The sequence below is a fragment of the Ricinus communis genome, chromosome 2 (assembly GCF_019578655.1).
Source record: "Ricinus communis isolate WT05 ecotype wild-type chromosome 2, ASM1957865v1, whole genome shotgun sequence".
NCBI classification, from domain to species: domain Eukaryota; kingdom Viridiplantae; phylum Streptophyta; class Magnoliopsida; order Malpighiales; family Euphorbiaceae; genus Ricinus; species Ricinus communis.
Window position 1 is genome coordinate 31204485 of NC_063257.1, and position 21338 is coordinate 31225822.

At 24.5% G+C, this 21338-nt stretch overlaps 1 protein-coding gene across 2 annotated transcripts; it reads left to right on the top strand.

The window, feature by feature from the left end:
• The first annotated feature begins 2857 nt into the window (after positions 1-2857).
• LOC8281907 (probable oxidosqualene cyclase) lies at positions 2858-20648 on the top strand. Of its 2 annotated transcripts, XM_048370551.1 has the most exons (18): positions 2858-3320; positions 3841-4026; positions 5692-5781; positions 5869-6063; positions 9841-9925; positions 10227-10393; positions 11016-11204; positions 11367-11480; positions 12178-12300; positions 12935-13057; positions 13252-13350; positions 14121-14177; positions 14270-14316; positions 15157-15300; positions 16377-16554; positions 18450-18530; positions 18638-18721; positions 20393-20648. In XM_048370551.1, exons 1-18 carry the CDS (start codon positions 3114-3116, stop codon positions 20513-20515), a joined length of 2292 nt encoding a protein of 763 aa, XP_048226508.1. In that variant the 5' UTR covers positions 2858-3113; the 3' UTR covers positions 20516-20648. The 2 variants fall into 2 exon arrangements, with proteins under 2 accessions (XP_048226508.1, XP_048226509.1); XM_048370552.1 differs by lacking the exon at positions 5692-5781 and having other exon boundaries at positions 2859-3320.
• Positions 20649-21338: the final 690 nt, after the last annotated feature.

Sequence of the window (21338 nt, forward strand, 5' to 3'; positions counted from 1 at the left end):
TAGTGGAGAGATGTGCTACTTGCCAAAAGGCCAAGGGACACTTTGAAAAGGGTCTTTACACACCATTGCCAGTTCCGGACACACCATGGGATAGCGTAAGCATGGACTTTATTGTAGGCTTGCCAAGAACGCAAAGGGGAAGGGTCGTATCATGGTAGTAGTAGATAGATTCTCTAAAATGGCATACTTTATAGCTTGTAATAAAATAGATGATGTAGTAAAAGCAGTCGAGCTGCACACTTAGCACGTTAGCGACAATGTTGGCTTTGCCTAGCTTGTATTCAAGCTTATAATCGAATTCGGCTAAGAAGTGTTGCCAGCGAGCTTGCTTAGGACTCAACTTCTTTTGAGTCTGGAAATAGCTCGTAGCCACATTATCCGTCAGAATTGTGAACTTGCTACCAAGCAAGTAATGTCTCTATATGTGCAAGCAATGGACGACGATAGTCATTTCCTTCTCTTGGACAATATACCGCCTCTCCGTTTCATTGAGCTTGCAACTTTTATAGGCAATGGGGTGCCTATCTTGCATGAGAATGCTTCCAATGGCATAGTCTAAGGCATCCGTGTGCACCTCAAATGGCTCCCCATAATCGGGCAGCATCATGACGGACTCTTTTAACACGGCTTCTTTCAAGGCTTCGAAGCAGTTTGGCATTCCTCACCCCAACTCCATGCCTTATTTTTCTTGAGTAGGTTTGTCAATGGGGCGGCAATGGCAAAATAGCCTTTGATAATGTAATACTCGGAATTTTTCTTTAATAAAGATAATATTAATAATGATTAATAAATGAGTTTTTATTTAAATTAATTTTATTTTATTTTTATTTGGTTTAATTTGAAATGATTTAATGAAAATTTTAATATTATCAATTAAATGAATTATTTTTCTATACCCAATTAGTTTGAAATTTAAGAAATTATTCAAGTAAATTATTTGAGGAATAAATTATATTTTTAGTTATTCAAATTTTTCCCAAATGTATATATATATATATATATATATATATATATATATATATATATATATATATATATATGTATAAATAAAATTATATATATTAGAAAATTTTGGAAGAAATTGTAAAGGATGTTTTTATAAAAGAATTTTAGAAAAATTGGTATTTTAATTGATTAGTGGTATTAAATTTTAAGTTGGAAATTTATTATTTAAATTAATTTTGTGTTAGGACTAAATTGGAAATTTATTTTAGAATAAGGATTGAAAGTATAATTTTATTTTTATGGGGTTTTAATGGAAATTTGTGAGTTTGGTATTTTTATAAATAAGTATGTCGGTCAGGGGTATTTTTATAATTATGTACTTTTAATAATTCTGATTTGGCCCAAATTAAATAGTTAGGGGCTTAATTGAAAGGCTAAAGAAAATTTTAGGGGTCAAATTGAAATTTTTCTGGATGGAATTGTAAGTAATTAAGAAAGTTGAGGGACCAAATTGTAATATGGAAAAGTTTGGGGGCCTAATGTCAATATTGAAAGGAATGGGATCGGGGAGAGAGAAAGAAGATCGGGAGAGAGAGAGGGTGATGGCCGAAGAAGAAGAAGAGGAAGGCGGCAGTGTGGGTCGTCGGTGGTGGCTTTGGAAGTGCGGCCGGCCACAAAGCGGGCGAGGCGAGGAGAATGGCGTCTGGCAATGGAATCGCTAGGAGCGGCCGGCTTCCGGCTTCCTACCGATCTTGGTGGCGATCGGCTTCCCTCGAAGAGAGCTTATTTTTTGCGGTGGCGGTGTCGGTTTTGGTGGCCGGAGGAGAGAGTTCCGGCGAAGTGGAGGCAACCGCATTATCCGGCTTTTCCAGCGAGCTACGGCGGAGGGTGGACGATCGGAGGACGTATCCCGACTCTCCTCAGCTCAAGCTTCGTAATGGCACCGGTTTCGTGGCGATCGGGCTTCGTTTGCAAATCGACGGCCGAGATCGTCCGCAAATCTCTCCGAATGATCGGGGGTCGGATCAAAAATTTTAAAATTTTATGATTTTATTAGTGCAAAAATATAAAATAATTTTAAAAATAATTATTAATTGATTTTTAATATTATCTAAATTGATAATATATATATATAATTAATATTATTATTTTTTTGAAATTAAAAATTGCTATATGATTAAAAACTAACTTACCAATTAATATTATATTAATAATATAATTTAAAATATTATCTTTTAGAATTATAGTTATTGTTTAATTAGAATATTAGTTTTTTAGTTAGTATAATATTAAAAATATAATTAAAATACTATTTTCTAGGATCAGAGTTATTGTTTAATTAGGAATAAAATTTATTAATTAATAAAAAATGATAAAATTACATAATAAACTTATATTCTATGTGTAAAAAATAAGTACACATGTCAAAACAATTTTATATTTTAGAATTATATATAAATTAGTTAGGTAAAAAGATGCATGATATTAGCTTTTAACCTCTTGATTATTAACTTTTTAATAATAATACTAGATAAAAAATGTAAGAGATTAAGAATTAACCTATACTGTGACCAGAATAAAACAATTAAGAAAAGAGTCTTAGAAAATTAAAAGCATATGATAATTGTAATATGGTAGTACTGGTCCTGCTAATGAAAAATCCATAGGAAAAAACATAAATATATTCTTTGTTTGGCACAAGTAATTAGAATAATCAAGCTTAATTGCTGTAATAATTGCAACATACAAAGATGAGAACAAATATGTAATTTTCCATCCCTTTTCTTCTTCTTTTCTTTTTGTCCCTTTTTATTATGTTTATGGTTCTATCATTAATGTACCATTCATATATGACTAAATTAATAATTATCAACATTTTTTTTGTTAATCTTACAAATTTGTTGGACCACCTTAATCTTTAGACATCTTGGAATGACATTAACATACATGTAATATTCCCTGCAAAATGTGTCAACATGGGGAGATTCATTTAATAATTGGAGGGACACTTTCATTTTGTTGTTTTTATTATTATTGTTATTATAATTAAATGTCTATTTAAGAGCTGAATTAATGCAATTATTTCTTGCACTCATCTTTTTCCTTTTGTGTTTAGTTTCTGCAAAAGAAGTGTTTTTGAGGTTCTGAATTAAGAAATAATAATAATAATGTGGAAGCTGAAGGTATCATCAGAAGAAGGGAATGGTGAAGAGAGAATTGGAAGTTGCAATAATAGTGTTGGGAGACAATATTGGGAGTTTGATACAAATCTTGGAAATCTTGAAGAAAGAGCTGTTGTTGAAAAGCTTAGACATGAATTCACCAGTAACAGGTTTCAAGTTAAACAAAGTTCTGATCTCCTAATGAGACTTCAGGTTAGACAAAATTCTTTTCATTTATTTATTTATTTTTGAATTTATTGAAATCCAATTATAATATACCTTTGCACATCTATAATAAAGGAAAACTTTAATATATTTTATATATATAAAAAATTATTTTCTTTTTATAAATAGAAAATTTTTAATGATATTATAATTTAAAAGACAATTAAGCTACAGCTTTTAATTTATAAATTTGTTTTTTCGTAGTTGCTTTTCTTGATATATATAAATAAAAAGAAAAAAAGCAAATCATGATTTTCCAAAGATAGATTATAGAATAAGAATTAGAAAGAAATTAAATTTAAATTCCCCAAAACTAGGTACTCTGCAGCAATGTCAAATTGATCCTAAATCTAAAGCTAAAGTTTGGACATTAAAATATGAATTTTTTGTAAAATGGTTAACATATCAAACAATGTTTGGTTCAATTGTATTAACATACCATCATCATGTGGATTAGATTCATTTGCCTATTTTTTGTGTTTGACATTTTTCTATTAAAAAAAAAAAGTTTAAAAAGGAGAAAGGTTGTGAGATGAAAAGAGAAATGATGAAAGTGAAAAGTGAAGAAGAGATAACAGAGGAAGTGGTGGATTCAACATTGAAAAGGGCCCTCAAATTTTACTCAACTCTACAGACTGATGATGGGTTCTGGCCCAGTGACTATGGCGGCCCTTTGTTTCTTCTCCCAGGTTTGGTATGCCTCTGTACTCAGTTTTATTTTAAATAGATTTAATTTTAAAAGAGTTGTAAATTTTGTATTTGTTTTCAAATCTAGCATATAATTTTTAAATTTTTAATTTTAATACTATATTTTAACATTATTTTAACATTGATTTTAATTTTAGCATTTAATAAAATTATCTGTAAATCTGCTAATTTAACGTAAACTCCCGCAACAATAAAAAAGAACCGAGTCAACATTAGAGTTGTTGGTTTATTTCATTACTAAAATATTATTATTTAAGAACATAAATTAATTTTATTCTTTTTTTAACTTTGAAATTTTATTAATTTTATATGGTTAAACAATAATATTTTAATAGTAAATGTGCTAATTCAATTTCTCATTTCTATTATTACTGTCGGAGTTCACGCCATGTCCACAAATTGTATTGATAATTTTACCAGATGTTAAAATCGAAATTAATATTAAAATTTGATGCTAAAACTGAAAATTTGAATAATACATACTAGATTTTGATAACAAGTACAAAGTATAGGATTTTTTGACAATTAAGTCTTTTAAATATCTTAGCATTAAGTAAAAAAAATTAAAATATCCATTTAGAATCATGAATAGTAAAAAGTATATTTTTAAAAAGAATTATAAATTTTTAAAATTTAATAAATTGCTTTTTTTAAAAGAAATAAATGAATTGATACTTTTTAAAAATAAATTCAATCAATACTTGAGACCTAATCCAAATAATAAAAGTAAAAATATTTGTTTTTATGAGATGAAATTTAGGTGAGTATTTGTCTTTAGGGCAAGTATATGGATAAAAAAAACAAATTTGATAAATAAATTTTATTTGTTTTACAATCATGAATTAAGTCCTCTCCTAGATTTGGCATGCTTCTGTACTATAATTCATTTTTAAATATTTAAATTAAGTAAACAAGATTAAAACCTCCATCTAGAATCATGAATAGTAAAAAGTACATTTTGTTAAAACAAATTTCAACCTTTTTAAAATTTAATAAAATGCTTTTGAAGAGAAACGGATGAGTTAATATTTTCTTAAGAACATATTTATAAAAGAAATTTACAAAAGAATTTAATTTTTAAAATTTTTATATATTTTTTAAGAAGAAATATGCATATTCCATTAACGAGGATTAATAAATACATTTTGATATAAAAAAGTAAATATTAAATATCAAGAAATATAAATAAAGAAATCTACTCATAATAATCATCAATCGTGTTGATGGAGCAGTAAATTACAATTCTGTAGGAAGAACGCTCCACCTGGTGGTACTAAGTCACATATTGACTTTATAAATGTTTTTTGACAAATCTGATTGTCTGAATACTGAATTTAATATCCTTTTTCCTTTATCACTCCCATAGAGGGAAAACTTAGAACCTTCATAATTGAGGATTATAAAATTCTTCAAAAAATACTAATATTTATTTATCAAAATAAATTAATAATAATAAAAATATCACCGATCTAAAAATGAGCAGTAGTGAAGCAAAAAATGAAATAGAAAGAGCAAAAGAGGTAGCTACTAATAACAATATGGATAAAAAAGCCGTAATAATCTTTAAATTATGTAAATATATAAGTGGCGCTTAAACGAATATTAAAAAAAAAAAAAATAATCTATGACATAATATCCTTTTTCCCTTTAGGTGATTAGTTTATATGTGAGCGGTGTCCTAAATGTCATATTGCCTGACCACCACCAACAAGAAATCCGTCGTTATATGCTTAACCACCAGGTACTCTTGTTTTTCTTTCTTCTTAAAGAACAAATTCAGTTGCTCAATGCTTTTTAACTTTTAATTCCAATTGAAAAAATAACACAGAATGAAGATGGAGGGTGGGGATTACATATAGAAGGGTCCAGCACAATGTTCTGCACTGCTTTATCATATGTAACGCTGAGATTGCTGGGGGAGAAAATGGACGGTGGGAATGGTGCCATGGAGAAAGCCAGAAAATGGATCCTTGATCATGGTGGGGTCACTTACATTCCTTCCTGGGGGAAGATGTGGCTTTCTGTAAGACTTCCTTATTTTACTTATTCTTTAAATTACTCTTAAAAATAACTTAAACTCTTAACTTTATTTAGGATAGTACACAAAATTTTCTGATTATGCTTTTTTAATTAAATTTTAGAGATATGTGATTTTATTTTATTTTAAAATTTATGTTTTTTTTTTTTTCACTTGAATACCCTTTTAATAATATTTTTATATTCATGTTATAATATTAGATCTTTTTTAATAATAAGATTAATTTCTAAATAATTTACTATCAGACTGAGTAATGAAGTACTTCAAAAATAATATAAATTCATTTCAAGAATTATTTTATTTTATTTTTTCTAAAATTAAAAATACATGTCAATTTATAACATATATTTAAAACCATAAATAATAATCATTTAGAATTTCTGAATTAGATTGGACTCACCTAAAAATTAAGGGACAAAAAATCCAGCCTCAAAATAAAGAAGCAATTATGATTAACCTCTATGATCAAATTATATACACTTTATTTTGAGTTGGTGTCAATCTATATATATATAAATGCTCTATGATTTCTCTCTCTTCTTATCAATTTTCCTATAAATTTTCTTACACCTTGATTAATTTAATCTATTATTAAAAATATTTAAATAAATAAATTAGATAACTCTTTATTAGCCATCATATAATTCTTCATTGGCCAACATTTAATAGTATATTTCAACTCATTTATTATTAAATACTCCAATAATTATAAAATAGAATTTATATTATTGATTTTTCGTGAATCTTCTTTTTAAATCTTTTTCCTTTTAGAATGAATAAATTTTTTCTTTATATTTTTGTCAATGCTTATATATATATATATATCCTAAATTTTTACTTTTATTCATAGTGTAATAGTATTTTTATTATATTTTTTAATCAAGTTAAAGGAAATATTATAATTTTTATTATGCTTATATATATATATATATATATATATATATATATATATATATATATATATATATCCTAAATTTATACTTTTATTCATAGTGTAATAGTATTTTTATTATATCTTTTAATCAAGTTAAAGGAAATATTATAATTTTTATTATTCTTATATTTAATCGAATCCGATTATTTTACATGCGCTTCTTTTTTTTTATACTTTATTATTCGATATGTGTATAAATTTCAAAATATTTATTCATCAAAGTATTAAAATAATATTTAACTAAATAAAATTATTTTAGTTAATAATTATATATTAATTGTAATAGATTAATAGTTAGAAAAATTAAATATCTATATATGTAGCATATTGTTTTGATTTGATGTTTTGAAATTGTGCTATAATAAATTTTTATCATTGTATGTAGGATATGACTTTTATATTATTAAGTCGTCTATAATATGTATAAATTTATTTTCATAAATTATATATAGAATATGATATTATTAAATTTTAGTCATAGTAAATTTATAATTTTAATATTATTAAAATAAACCGCCTATAATCAACTTGTTTTCTCTCTTCATAAGAATTTTTCTATATTTTATAAGTTATTTTTTAAAACTATAGTGAGCTTAAGAATTTATATAAGAAAAAAGGCTACTAAAAATACTAATTTTATAGATATTAAAGAGGTGCATTAACTATATAGAAAGATATATATTAATTAGTATGAAAAGTATAATTTTTCACTCAACTATTTAATTACTTTAAATTATTTTCCTCATCCATTTATTAGAATTATAAATTTAATCTAAATTTTAAAAAAAATTCTATAAGTTGAAAATCTTGCTTTTATATATATATATATCTCTCTCTCTATATATATAATTAAAATTTTAAATATTTAATTGCAATTTAAAATATTAAAATAAATTTTTCTTTTACCTCGTGCATAACATGGCCATTTGTTCATATTCATAATGAAATAATATTTGTATTGTATGTTTTATATTAAGTCAAATAAGGTATTGGATGAAGTAATATTTTTATCATATTTGTTGTATTAAGTCAATTAAAATATATAGATTTTTTATTATTATTTTTAATTGAATTACTTTGTATACAATTCTTTTCATTTATGCTTGCTTAATTAATAAATTTATCAGTTCTAAGTTTCAATTGTTTATTGATTGTTATAATCATTTTAAAAGAATTAAAAAAAATTAGTTAAATAGATCAATTAAAAGTCTAATGACTTTTCTTAGAGATTATGAAATAGCTATTTAAAATGATATAGTTCCGGACATTATTTTTGTCAATTAGCTTCACTCAAATTTTCAAGGGTAAATATAAAAGTTAATGAATCAATTTCTTATAATTTATATTTTGAAAACTTGATTATCGAAAAAGAAAAATATACATTTGATAGTTATATTTTAATTTTAAATTTTATTTTAGATTATTTATTTTGATCTAAACATAAAAATTATTCAATCAAGAACTAAAGTATTCAAATTATATTAATATTGGTTCATCTAATTCTCTAATTTTGTATTTCATTTTTATTATTTACTCTGTGTAAATTAATTAATATGTTTCTTAACTAATTAAGTGTTGCATAACTCAAAATTTTAATTAATATAATTATTATTAACTAATTTAAATTTATTTTAATTAATATAATAATCATTAAAAAGATTAGATTAATAATTAGCAAAAGACATTTTGATCTCTATATATTGTATAATAAGAAATTAATTTATAATTAAATATATAATATTAAAAATATAAGTTAAAATATCATTTTCTAGAAATAGTGTTGTTATCTAATTAGAAAATTTATTTATTAGTTAATATAATTAAAATATAATTAATATTTTATTTTCTAAGATAGAATTAGTATCATCATCTGATTAGAAAACTATTAATTAGTTAATAAAATATTAAAATAAAATTTAATATGTTCTTTTTTAAAATTAGAGTTAGTATTTAATTAGGAATATAAATTATTAATTAACAAATTAATAGAAAAAACTATAAAATTACATATAAATTTGAATTCCATATATTAAAAATAAGTATATATGTCAAAATAAAAATCCGATATGTCAAAAAATAAACACATATTTTAAAAAAATTTAGGTTTCAGAAATTAATATTAGGAACGTAACTTATTGATTAATAAATTAATAGAAAAAACTATAAAAATTACACATAAGCTTGAATCACATGTGTCAAAAATAAATATACACATCAAAATAATTATGTGTCAAAAATTAAACACACATGTTAAAAAAAAATTTAAGTCTCGGGAATTAATATATATATATATATATATATATAGTTTTGAATAAATGATTTTTTTTGTTACTTTAAGTGTGTTATTTGTATGCTACATTATATTATTTATATATTACCATGTCGACCGAGAGACATATATATAATAAAATACTTAATGCTGATTGATTGATTAAAAATAAAATATTTAACTAATTATGGATATAATAAATATATATAGTAGATAAGTCATTCGACTTTCATTTATTATTTTAATTATAAATAAATTATCAAAATTTATATTTGTGCTCATCAATTATTATGTTATTATTATTTTGACACATATTATATTATTCTGTTTGTGTATGTATATAAAAGATGTAATTGTAATGCCTGTTTTGTATAATACATAGTAATCATCAAATTAAGGCACCGGCTGATGATAAATAAAAGACTGGCATTGTCATCTAATAATAATAATTGTCACTTTCATATAATAATTAAACTTAAAACATATAAATATAGAACAATGAAGAATTTATCATAATTGATTAAATAAAACTGATATTGATAATAAATATGTTTGGTAGGTTCTTGGAGTATATGACTGGAGTGGGAATAATCCGTTGCCCCCAGAGATCTGGCTTCTTCCCTACTTTGTTCCCTTGCATCCAGGTTCTCTTCTATTTAATTTTTCTATTTTCTTCTCAGTAATATTTTATAACATAAATAAATATTAGATATAAATAACTATAAAGTTTAAATTATTTATTATCTCTTTTATCATAAAATGTATAATAATTAAAATATTGGTCACTTATTCAGTGATAGGATGTAACACGTTATAATTAACTTTTACACCCTTTTAATTTTGTAAAAAAAATAATTGAATTATTTTATAAGAAAATATCATTTGTTAAATAATAATAACGACAACAAAAATAATAAAATAATAATAATAATAATTTTGGTGCAGGGCGGTTATGGTGTCACTCTAGGATGGTGTATCTTGCAATGTCTTATTTATATGGGAAAAGATTTGTGGGTCCAATCAATAGACTTATTTTATCAATTAGGAGAGAGCTCTATCTTCTTCCCTATTACCTCATTGATTGGAACCAAGCTAGATCTCTTTGTGCCAAGGTATGTTATAATAATTCTTTTATATTGGTACTGTTTTCATTTTTACTAAAATGTCATATATTTTATATAAATAAAATTTGAACATGTATTATATAGTAAATGAAGATTAGAGGACCCTATTGCCAGACCAGTAACTAATGGAGTGAGAGCATAAGAGATATTTAATTTTTTTTTAAATAAATAAGAATTTATTAATACAAAAATATAAAAATATGTCGTTAAAAAAATTTTATTAAGTAAAATTAAGTGAATCACAATAAAACAAAAAAAAATGCAACCCAATAAAATAAAATAAAAAATAGATAAATTTGTCTTAAGAAACTTATGAAACATAACATGCCTTTATCCCTCTAATTAGATATTCTCACGATCCTGAGATAAATTAAATTTTACTTTTTTTATTGTGAATTAATCTTATCTTTAGATTGTATGAAAATAATGTAAAGTGCTGCCAGATGTGTGTTTAAATTTGTTAACAGAAGAGCAAATGTTGTTGCTGATTGGTTGTCCAAAGGTTCCAAATGTATTTGTAATTCAGGCTTGAGTTTTAAACCCACCAGTTGCTCTTGGGAGGCTTCTTGAACTTTGAAAATGCTAAAAGGCAGAAAATGGTTTGTTGCAGGAAGACTTGTACTATCCACATCCTCTGATCCAAGACATTTTATGGGGCTTTCTTCATAAGGTTGGGGAGCCACTTCTCACCAAGTGGCCTTTCTCAAGGCTAAGACCATTGGCTTTAAATACTATTATGCAACATATTCATTTTGAGGATGAAAGCACTCATTATATATGCCTTGGCCCTGTTAATAAGGTATCCCTCAACTATTTCACCTTTTTTTTTATTAAAAAAATAAGAAAAATTTAGACAAGAAAGTAAGAGAAGAAGTTTACCCATTTTTTAAAAATACAAAAATATAGAGATAAATGAAAAGGACAATCTCAGAAATCACAATTTGCTCTCTATGGAACATAGGTTCTAAACATGCTTTGTTGTTGGGTTGAGGATCCAAATTCAGAGGCATATAAGTGTCATCTCCCAAGAATCAAAGATTATTTGTGGATGGCTGAAGATGGTATGAAAATGCAGGTATTCACTTTGCATTACATATTTCTTCTTACCTTGTGTGAATCATATCTACAATTATTCTTAAGGATAATTATAAATATATTCTAATCTATTATGCATTTTTTGGTTCCTAATTTCTTAAAAATAATATTCTTTTTCTTACTTTTCTCATTTCTATACCGAGCATAAAATAGTTATACTCTTGATAAAGGTGGTTAAAGAAATGACATGTCATTTTCATCAATAATTTAACTAATTTATTGTATATTTAAGAACGTGTAAATATGATGATAATAGTATATTCTATCTTAACTAAGGTCTCTAGTCTATGTTCGATCTGTATTAAAACTCTTGAAATAATATTTTATCACTCATAAGAGTTCTTGTCTAACATACTCTAAATTAGTTAAACTAATTTTAGATATTAAATAAAAAAAGTTTATAATTTAAATCAATTCTAGATATTAAATAAAAAAATTTATAGTTTAAAAGAAAAGTCAAAGGTCAAACCTCAGATGGATTATGTTAATTTTTAAATTGTTCTTTTAAATTGTTTTATACTCTAATGATGGATATATAAGCAGTAGTTTAAGTGACTAACGAAATATATTACTTTTAAAAAATGTAAGAATAGAAAAGAATATTAGATAATATTTTGATAATTTTATTAAAATTTCTGAAATAATGCTTTATTACTTATAAAAGTTATGTCTGACAGGGTTATAATGGTTCTCAATTGTGGGATGTTGCTTTTGCTGTTCAAGCAATCCTTGCTACCAACCTTTTTGAAGAACACAGTTCTATGCTCAAGAAAGCCTACAATTTTATTAAAAATACACAAGTAAGATGCAATACAATTTTTCTTAGAATAATTACATAGAGAATTTTGAACCTTTTTTTTTTACTTATTAATGCCAAATTGGCTATGACACAATTTAGAGAAGCCATTGCGTTTTTCAGTTTGAGATTTAAATTAGTGTTTTAAAAATTAAACAAGTCCGAAATTGGTTAAAAATTCAACTATTGGTTTAACCATCCAAGATCTTAAAAATCAGATTATTAGTTCAACTAATCAGACAAGTTGAACTGCTGGTTCGACTGGTTTGACAAAACATTTGAACTTTTTAGAAATTTATTTTTAATATTATAGTAAAATCAGCCTAATTGACTAATTCACCCAATAAATTTTATAAAAACGGCGAGTCAAAACTAGTTAATTATATTTTAATTAAACTTTAGTGTTTAAAATTTAATCGGACCAAACTAATTATTGAATTCTTGTTTAACCAATTAAACTGATCGATATGATTTTCAAACACTATTTTAAACTTTGACGCCTACTCTTTAAATATTCTTATATTAGTAACAAATGATTGGTGAGTTAGAACCATTGTTCGAAGTTGAAAATTCACAACATCATCACATATTGAAGCCAAATATTGATTAAGCATATGTTTAATTTTCTTAATATTAAGGTTAGGAGAAATTGCTCTGATAATTTAAGTAAATGGTACCGACACATTACTAAGGGGGCATGGCCTTTTTCAACACCGGATAATGGTTGGCCGGTTTCAGATTGTACAGCTGAAGCTCTCAAGGTAATAATGGTTTCTGCTTAATTATTCTATTAGTTTGGCCTCTATTTGTTTCACCAGAAATAGATTTAATTTTTTATTTTTGGAAAAAAGGAAACAGATTTATTTATCGACTTTTGAATTGGTTTATCAATTTCATTTTCTTTATTTATTTTTATGTTAAAAAGGAAAACAGACAAATTTCTGTTTATTTGCAGGCTGCAATTTTATTATCTCAAATGCCACCAGATGTTGTAGGAGAAGCGATACCAGCTGATCGATTATTTGATGCTGTTGATGTGATATTATCATTACAAGTATTAATTTTAGTTTGATTTTTAATTTTTCTTTAATATTAATTTCATTTTTACTCACTAAATTTCTCTTTATCAATTTCATATATCATTATTTTATTTTATTTATTCTTTTATTCTTGAAAGAATCGTTGACAAAGAACGCTGACGGTTTCGGAATTACATTTCAAAAAAAAAAAAACAAAAAGAAATTTTGAAATTTTGAAAACTACTTTTCAAACAAATAAGTTTGGCGTTGAGTTTGAAAAAACGTTTTTCTAATTTTAATTTTAATTTTGAATAATTTTTCGAGTTTTAAGAATTACTTTTTCAAAAAGCACATAAATAGATATTTTTTTAACAAATTTGAAAGAAAACAATTTATTAAAATAATAAGTATTTTAAATCAATGAATTTCTAAATGTGTTTTTTAAAAACACAACCGCGCCTTCTTGGAAAAACATATTTGACCAAAGTAGTTTATATAATCAATTAAATTTAAAGTATTTTATATCTGAATTTTTTAACAATAAACTTATTGCAATAATATTTGATTAATTAAAATATTTTCTAAACGCCATGATTATCAAATTATTGCAATAAACTTACTTATTTTTAATATGCATTTCACAGTGTTATAGAGTTATAAATTCATCATCATTTTTAACTGCCATAAGAAGATTTGGAGTTGAAAAAAGAAATTTAGAATTTAAATTAAGGACAGAATATTTTATTTGGGATATTATAAAATTCATATATCAAAATATATATGATTAATTAATTATATATTACAGAACAAAAATGGAGGTTTTGCTTCGTATGAGCTCACCAGATCTTATGCTTGGTTAGAGGTAAATCGTTTATTTATTTATTTGTTTTCCTTCTTCCATTTGGTCCAGAAATAATAAAATGAAAGGCTCACCATAATTTATTTACATTGCAGATGATTAACCCAGCTGAACTATTTGGAGATATCATGATAGACTATCAGTAAGATCAGCAAACATTTTATATAATCCAACTTCAATAAGATTTAAAAGTGGATGATTCTAGCTGTACAATTTGAGGTTTACTCTAACTAGTTATTTACCTATATATTGCATCATCGTTACTATTATTTGAATCATAAAATCGAGTTGATGGATATAATTAAATAAAATTTTTAATTTTTAATATTTTAAAAATAATAATAAATTAACTATTTTTAAATGTGTCTCTTAGTTTTTAAAATTTTATTATTATAATAATATAAATACTTATTTATTAATTTTAATATTATATAAATTAATATTATTCAATATAAATGATATTTACTATTTTTAAAATTAAAAATTAATTATATAATTCTATAATTAATTATTATTTAATATAATATTAAAAATATAATTTAAGATGTTATTTTTAGAATTAAAATTATTATTAAATTAAATAATTTATTAATAATTAATATAATATTAAAATATAATTAATATATATTATTTTTTAGGATAGATTTATACCATTTGTTTGATTAGAAATTTTTTTTATTATTTATAAAAATAAGTATATATATCAAAATAAAAATTTTATATGTCAAAAATTAAATATACATAACAAAAAATATTTAAATTTTAAAAATTAATATATATATAGATCAGCAAGAGAATAGTTGTGCATGAGATTATATTTAATTTGAGCTCCAAGGCCGTGACCCAAATAAGAGGAAGTAATTAACTTTTTACATATCTCTTACTATAAAAACAATAAATTTCTACTATATTTTAATTGCTAGATATTGTTTGAGAAAGAGAAGCTCACAACTTATTTATTGACTAACATCTCTACGTACAGGTATGTGGAATGCACATCAGCTGCAATTCAAGGCTTGAAATCATTCATGACATTGTATCCAGGGCATAGAAGAAAAGAAATAGAAGCATGTCTTACCAAGGCAGTAGGCTTCATTGAGAGTACACAACAGCCTGATGGCTCATGGTACGTACACAAGTTTTCTTTTCTTGATTATAAATAAGAAAAAAAATATTTGAATTTGAAACCTTATTCTAAGATTAAAAATGAGTTGAGCTCGACTCTATAAAAATTCATTTAAGTTCAATTATGAAGCTAAATGAACTGAGTCTGAGCTTACTAATGCTCGACTCATTTAAGTTCATGAGCTAGTTTGTTCATGAATTCACAAGCGAGCTTGTAAACTAACTCATTTAAAAGTTTGAAAACTAGCTTATGAGAAGACTCATTTATGAGCTCGAGAATCAGTCCGTTAGAAGCTCAACAGTAAATTCATATTTAATATTTATTTTGAAAATCTCTTTTAGAATATTTTTTTTTTATTTTTGTCTTTATTTAAGAAATATTTTTCTTTTTATAAATATACATAATTTAATAAGCAAACATAATCAAATAAATATTTGCTAAAAACATATAGATGTATAATAATTATTGTTTAGTTTAATGTAAAGTGAATATGTAATAAGAAAATTGGTAATTTATTTTTGATATAGACATATCAATTTTAATATACTACACATATTAATAATTAAAATATTGCAAATTATGAAGTTTTTTGTATTCATATTTACGATTGTTGTTATTGTTTCTTGGTGTTTATTTTATGCATTTATTGATGTTTACTTTAAGATTTTTTTTTCTGTTATTGTCTTTTAGGTTTAAATGCTGTAATTTCTTATTAAAAAATTTATAACCGCCTATTTGATAAGTTTGAGTTTAAATTCAAGTTGACTTCGAGCTTGAGTTTGAATTTGAGTTTCAATATAAGTTCGAGTTCGAGTGGGCAACCGAGCTAACTATAAATCAATATGAACTAAGATGGAGTTTAAGATAAGCTCAAACTCATAAATACAAAAATTTATCAAGTATGAGTTCTAAGAGAGCCAAGCATAAATATTCAAAAGCTTAGATCGGTTTAATTCGGTTGTATCCTTACCTTATTTAAGTTGACTGTCAGACTAAATTTACCAAATTATCGCATTTGAACAAATTTTTCATGTGGATTTTCCAACATGATAAGCAATTTCATGAAATCAAAATAGGTATGGATCATGGGGAATTTGCTACATATATGGAACTTGGTTTGGAATAAAAGGATTAGTAGCTGGTGGAAAGAAGTACTACAATAGTCCTAGCATCAGAAAAGCTTGTAATTTCTTACTATCTAAGCAACTTGCCTCTGGTGGTTGGGGAGAAAGCTACCTTTCAAGTCAAAACAAGGTAACATGCATTAAAATCTACATCTTCATTTTTCTTTTCAATTTATGGATATATTAATCAAATTTAAATTAAAGAATATTAACAAACTCGATTATGCTTTAATTTAATTTGATATTTCCAAAATTTATTTGAAATGTTATCTTTCATTTTTAAGTTATTTATGTAATTTTTATAAATATTATAAAAGGGTAAAGTTCAAAAAAAACAACACTGGTCAAAGCACGAGATAAAAAAGACAGGAACGAAACGCTCCCAGTCTATAAATGCAAGCAGACATCCCGTGGTCTAATACTTTTACACTTGAGGGACATAAGTATTTTTTATATTAGAGGAGTACCACATATTTTATTTTTTTAGTATTTTTAGGTACATTTAATTTTTTTCTTATTTTGTAAATTATAAATATTAATAACAATATAAAATAACTATTGCCCATTTATTATGGAATAATCTTTTTAGGAGGGACAATTTTACATATTTCTGCCAAATCCTTCTATTATTAAGTACGGCTGGTACCATATTTCTATAGGGTTGAATAAAATAAAAAATTCGATTGATAATTTGATATAATTGCTATGCTTGGTGTGTGATTATTAACTTTCACTCTCTTTTCTCGTTTTTCGGGGGGATTGTGCCATGAATCCATTGATTCTATATGACTTATAACCACCCTTTCCCATTTTATGCCCATTTTATGGGGTCAAGAGTCGTTTTTTACTTTTGATAAAATAAGTATTTTTAAGTAATTTAGCATATAAGTAGATATTTTGTGATCATAATAAATTGTTAAAAAATATATACTTTTATTTTAATCAAATTTAGAAAATAATTTCTTAAATAATTTTTTGTTTATTTATGAATTCGATAATGTATTATTAGATGTCACATTACTTATAAAATCATAGTTTAGAGATGACTCAAATTAAATACAGGTAAAAATATGTAAAAATAAAAAAAATATAAAATGCTAAAAAAATAAAACACATAGTACTCATTTCATACAAAAAATATTTTTGTCCCTTAAATGAAAAAGCACCTAACTATAAGATAGTTTTTTGAATATTATCCTATCATAAATTATCATAAATGATAGTTATTGATAAAAAAGTTTATATATTTAAAATAAAAAATAGTTACATATGATATAAAATTTATGATTTATATAAAAAAATAAAATAAACTGTGATATATTTAATTCCAATAAGAATTTAAAGAGACATAATAATTAGTCGAAGTTAATACTATTTAATTTAAACTTCAAATTAAAGTAATATCTAATTATTGTATTAATTATATGAATAAATTACATTGAAATAAAATAATAATATGTTTAGTATAAAGTTCAAAGAGAAAATTGACGTTTTAGTCCTTATTAAAACACTTTTAATTGAGTTTAATTTTATATGACAACCTAAAATATGTAATTATTCACATCTAAGGTCAATGTTGGATTAATAATCCAACACAAACATCAAAATAGTAAGACACCAGATTTATATTTTTCCTAAAGAAATAAGTCTAGAATTATTATTTTTTTCTGTTTTAAAATTAATTTTTGAAAATATTTGTTTCAACTGTTATTATCAAACCAGTTTTGGAAAAAACAAACATCCAACTTATCTATTTTCTCCCAAAAATAACTTTGAATACTAAAAAATAAAAAAAAAATATTAAAACCGATTTTAAAAGGTGCTTTTGTCCACCGTAATCCATGCAGGTTTCTTCTACTAGTTGATCGAAGGATTTATCATTATTTATTTATTTATTTAGAAAAAAAAGAAATTTACATCTATTTCTAAGCAATTTAATATATTGTGGGCGGAACCACCTTCTTGCTAAGGTGTTCTTCTTCTATTTATTGAGACAAATTGTTTTTCTTTTGTATTTTTAAACAGGTGTATACTAATTTGGAATGCAATAAATCACATAATGTAAGCACCGGATGGGCAATGTTAGCTCTTATTGAAGCTGGGCAGGTACTTGCTATTATATATATGTATATTTATTTGAATAACCAATTAATTAAGCATAATCTAAGAAATTCTACAATTTAATATAAAATTTCAATTTGTAATAAAACCAGGCCGAAAGAGATCCATATCCTTTGCATCGTGCAGCAAAGGTATTGATTAATTCGATGCTGGAAACCGGAGATTTCCCACAACAGGTAAACTTTAGTTTACATATGGAAAATGTTAGTTGTTCTTATGATTCCTGTTTGAGACTGCACTTGCCAAAAATGCTTTTCTTTCCTTTAACATCTATAACAGTAATATCAGACATAATATTATGAATAGTCTTTCCAAATCAATTTCAATAAATTGAATATATAACGTTAATTACACGATCAATTTTATTTATTATTAAATTATATTATTTTTATTTTAAAATACATCCGACAAATTAATTTTCCTAGTATTGTAATTTTATTATTTCTTACAATAATAGTGATACTAATGTTGGACTTTATTATACATTATTACTAATTTTAATCTCTAGATTTAATTATAAATTTTGGTTTATAAAATGTATTTGATTTATCCTGTAGCATTGCACAGATAATCTATCTAGTACTATATAATTTGACTATTTGTTTAGTTCATTCATACTGGAGTTATTTTTAAAATTATAATTAAGATCACAAATTTAAATCTTAAATAGAGCCATTAGAAACAAACAAAGTGAAAATAATTATGAAATGTAAGATACAATAAGCAGAACCATTAGAGGTTGCATAAAGTAATTAAAAAAAAGTTATGATGTTTCTAATAAAAAATTAGAAAATAGTTATAATTTAGTATATTTTAAGAATAAATATATTGATGAGAACTAAATGGTGTAATTAGTTTTAATTTATTCACTAAAATTTTAATTAATTCATTTGATGATTCAATTTCAAGTTTAATATAATTTAGTCATCTCACCAATAAAAAAAATTGATACGAACAAATATTTTAATAACGGTTGGAATTACATATGGTATAAGCAAAAGCTTCAAATACTTTCGAATTAATAAAAGCAAGATTGAAATAAGTAAATAAATAAAAATAAGTACATGGAGTGATCAGAGAAGGCAATAGAAGAAAATGCACTTATAAAGGAAAAGACTTGAATGAAAAGTGACTTAAAGATTTCTAATAGTAATTGCTTGTTGGGTATGTCCCTCTTACTACTATTACAGCAACAATCAACACATAAGAGATCAGAAGCTCAAACATGCTTATTGTAATCACTCATTACTGATTCAGATTACATAAAATCATGAAAGTTATTCGTTTGAAGACCTTTTTAGGAAATTATTTATTCTAAGATTTTTTGAACTCAAAATATTTAACTTTGAAATTCTTTTAATTCTCAAACCATACAACCAAGAGCATTTCATGTGATTAAATATAATTTTTACACATGTAATACTAAGAGTTATTTCTTATCCGAACATTTTATTAAATTTTTACACACAGGATTGCTTCTCCAAAATAAACTATCACTTTATAGAATATATATGTTTGTGCCATAAACCTAAATGAGATGTAGCTAATTAGTAAAGATTTTGGCTTGATCATATTCTTGCTTCACTGTATGATGTATGGACAATAACTGATCCTAGTGGGAAAGCATGCAATTTTTAAATTAGAGGGTTATAACTTAAGAAAACCTAAAATCGTTGTGACATGTTATATTTATTGAACTAGATGTGATATGGGGAATTTAAATAGTACTAAACTAAGAGATGATATGTTGGTTTTCTTTTTTTTTTTTTTTAGTGAAGGACGACGTGCATGTTATATATATATATATATAATTTTATTTGACTCTTTTACCATTATATTTTTTGTAGGAAATCATGGGAGTCTTTAACAAGAATTGTATGATCAATTACTCCAATTATAGGAATATTTTTCCTATTTGGGCCCTTGGAGAGTATCTCAAACATGTCATATTGCCTTCTAAAGGCCATTAAGTTGCACAAAATGAAAAGAAAAAATACATGTGAGAAATGGAGAGTGCAAATGCTCATGTAAAAAGAATTGATAATGAACATTTAATAATATAATGAAATTAGACAAAAATAACAAATGGTTATAATTTTATTATATCTATTCATTTATGATCTTACCCAAATTGGTAATTTGGGAAGTTGTTGCTTTCAGGATTAACATGCAATATTATTTTTGGTTTGAAATGAATATTTTTCGCATTGATGGAATAGCCCTTTTGACCAAATTGGACCTTGAGAGAAATCCTGAAAAGGTCGGAGGTTGACTGTTTGAGGAAGACTAAAACAAAGGTAGAGATCGCAAAAGATTGATCTCTGACTCTTTGAAGCTTAGATTAATTATGGAGAACATAATAAGATGATATATTCAATTAAGATTTTTAAAGTCTTTAATGGAGTTTAAAAGTCGGATTGGGATATTTAATATATACTTTTAAAGACTTTAAAAAAGTCTATAATAATTAAGAGGTATTCAATTACAACTTTTATAAAGTCTTTAAAAATAAGTTAGTATTTAAAAAGTCATTAATTTTTATAGGCATGGACTTTTATAATGTTTTTAATGTCTTTTTTATACATTATTATGAATAAAAATTTTCAAGATTTCTCTTTCAATTTTCTTCAAGATTTCAATAGACTTTTCTTTTCTTTTTATAAAAAAAACTCATCGTTCTTTTTTTTTTTTAAATTTTTCTTGCATTATCGTCTTCTTTTCTTTTTACTATATTCTCCATTTTAAAAAAGATATAAAAAATTAGATAAAACTTTAGAAATTAAAAATTATTTA

What these genes read in the sequence shown, in the direction of transcription:
- LOC8281907 (XM_048370551.1), top strand. Translation starts at nt 3,114, where the DNA reads ATGTGGAAGCTGAAGGTATCATCAGAAGAAGGGAATGGTGAAGAGAGA. An exon ending in GTTATATGCTTAACCACCAG is followed by an intron (nt 5,782 to 5,868) that starts GTACTCTTGTTT and finishes AAAATAACACAG; the next exon opens with AATGAAGATGGAGGGTGGGG. An exon ending in ACCTTTCAAGTCAAAACAAG is followed by an intron (nt 16,555 to 18,449) that starts GTAACATGCATT and finishes ATTTTTAAACAG; the next exon opens with GTGTATACTAATTTGGAATG.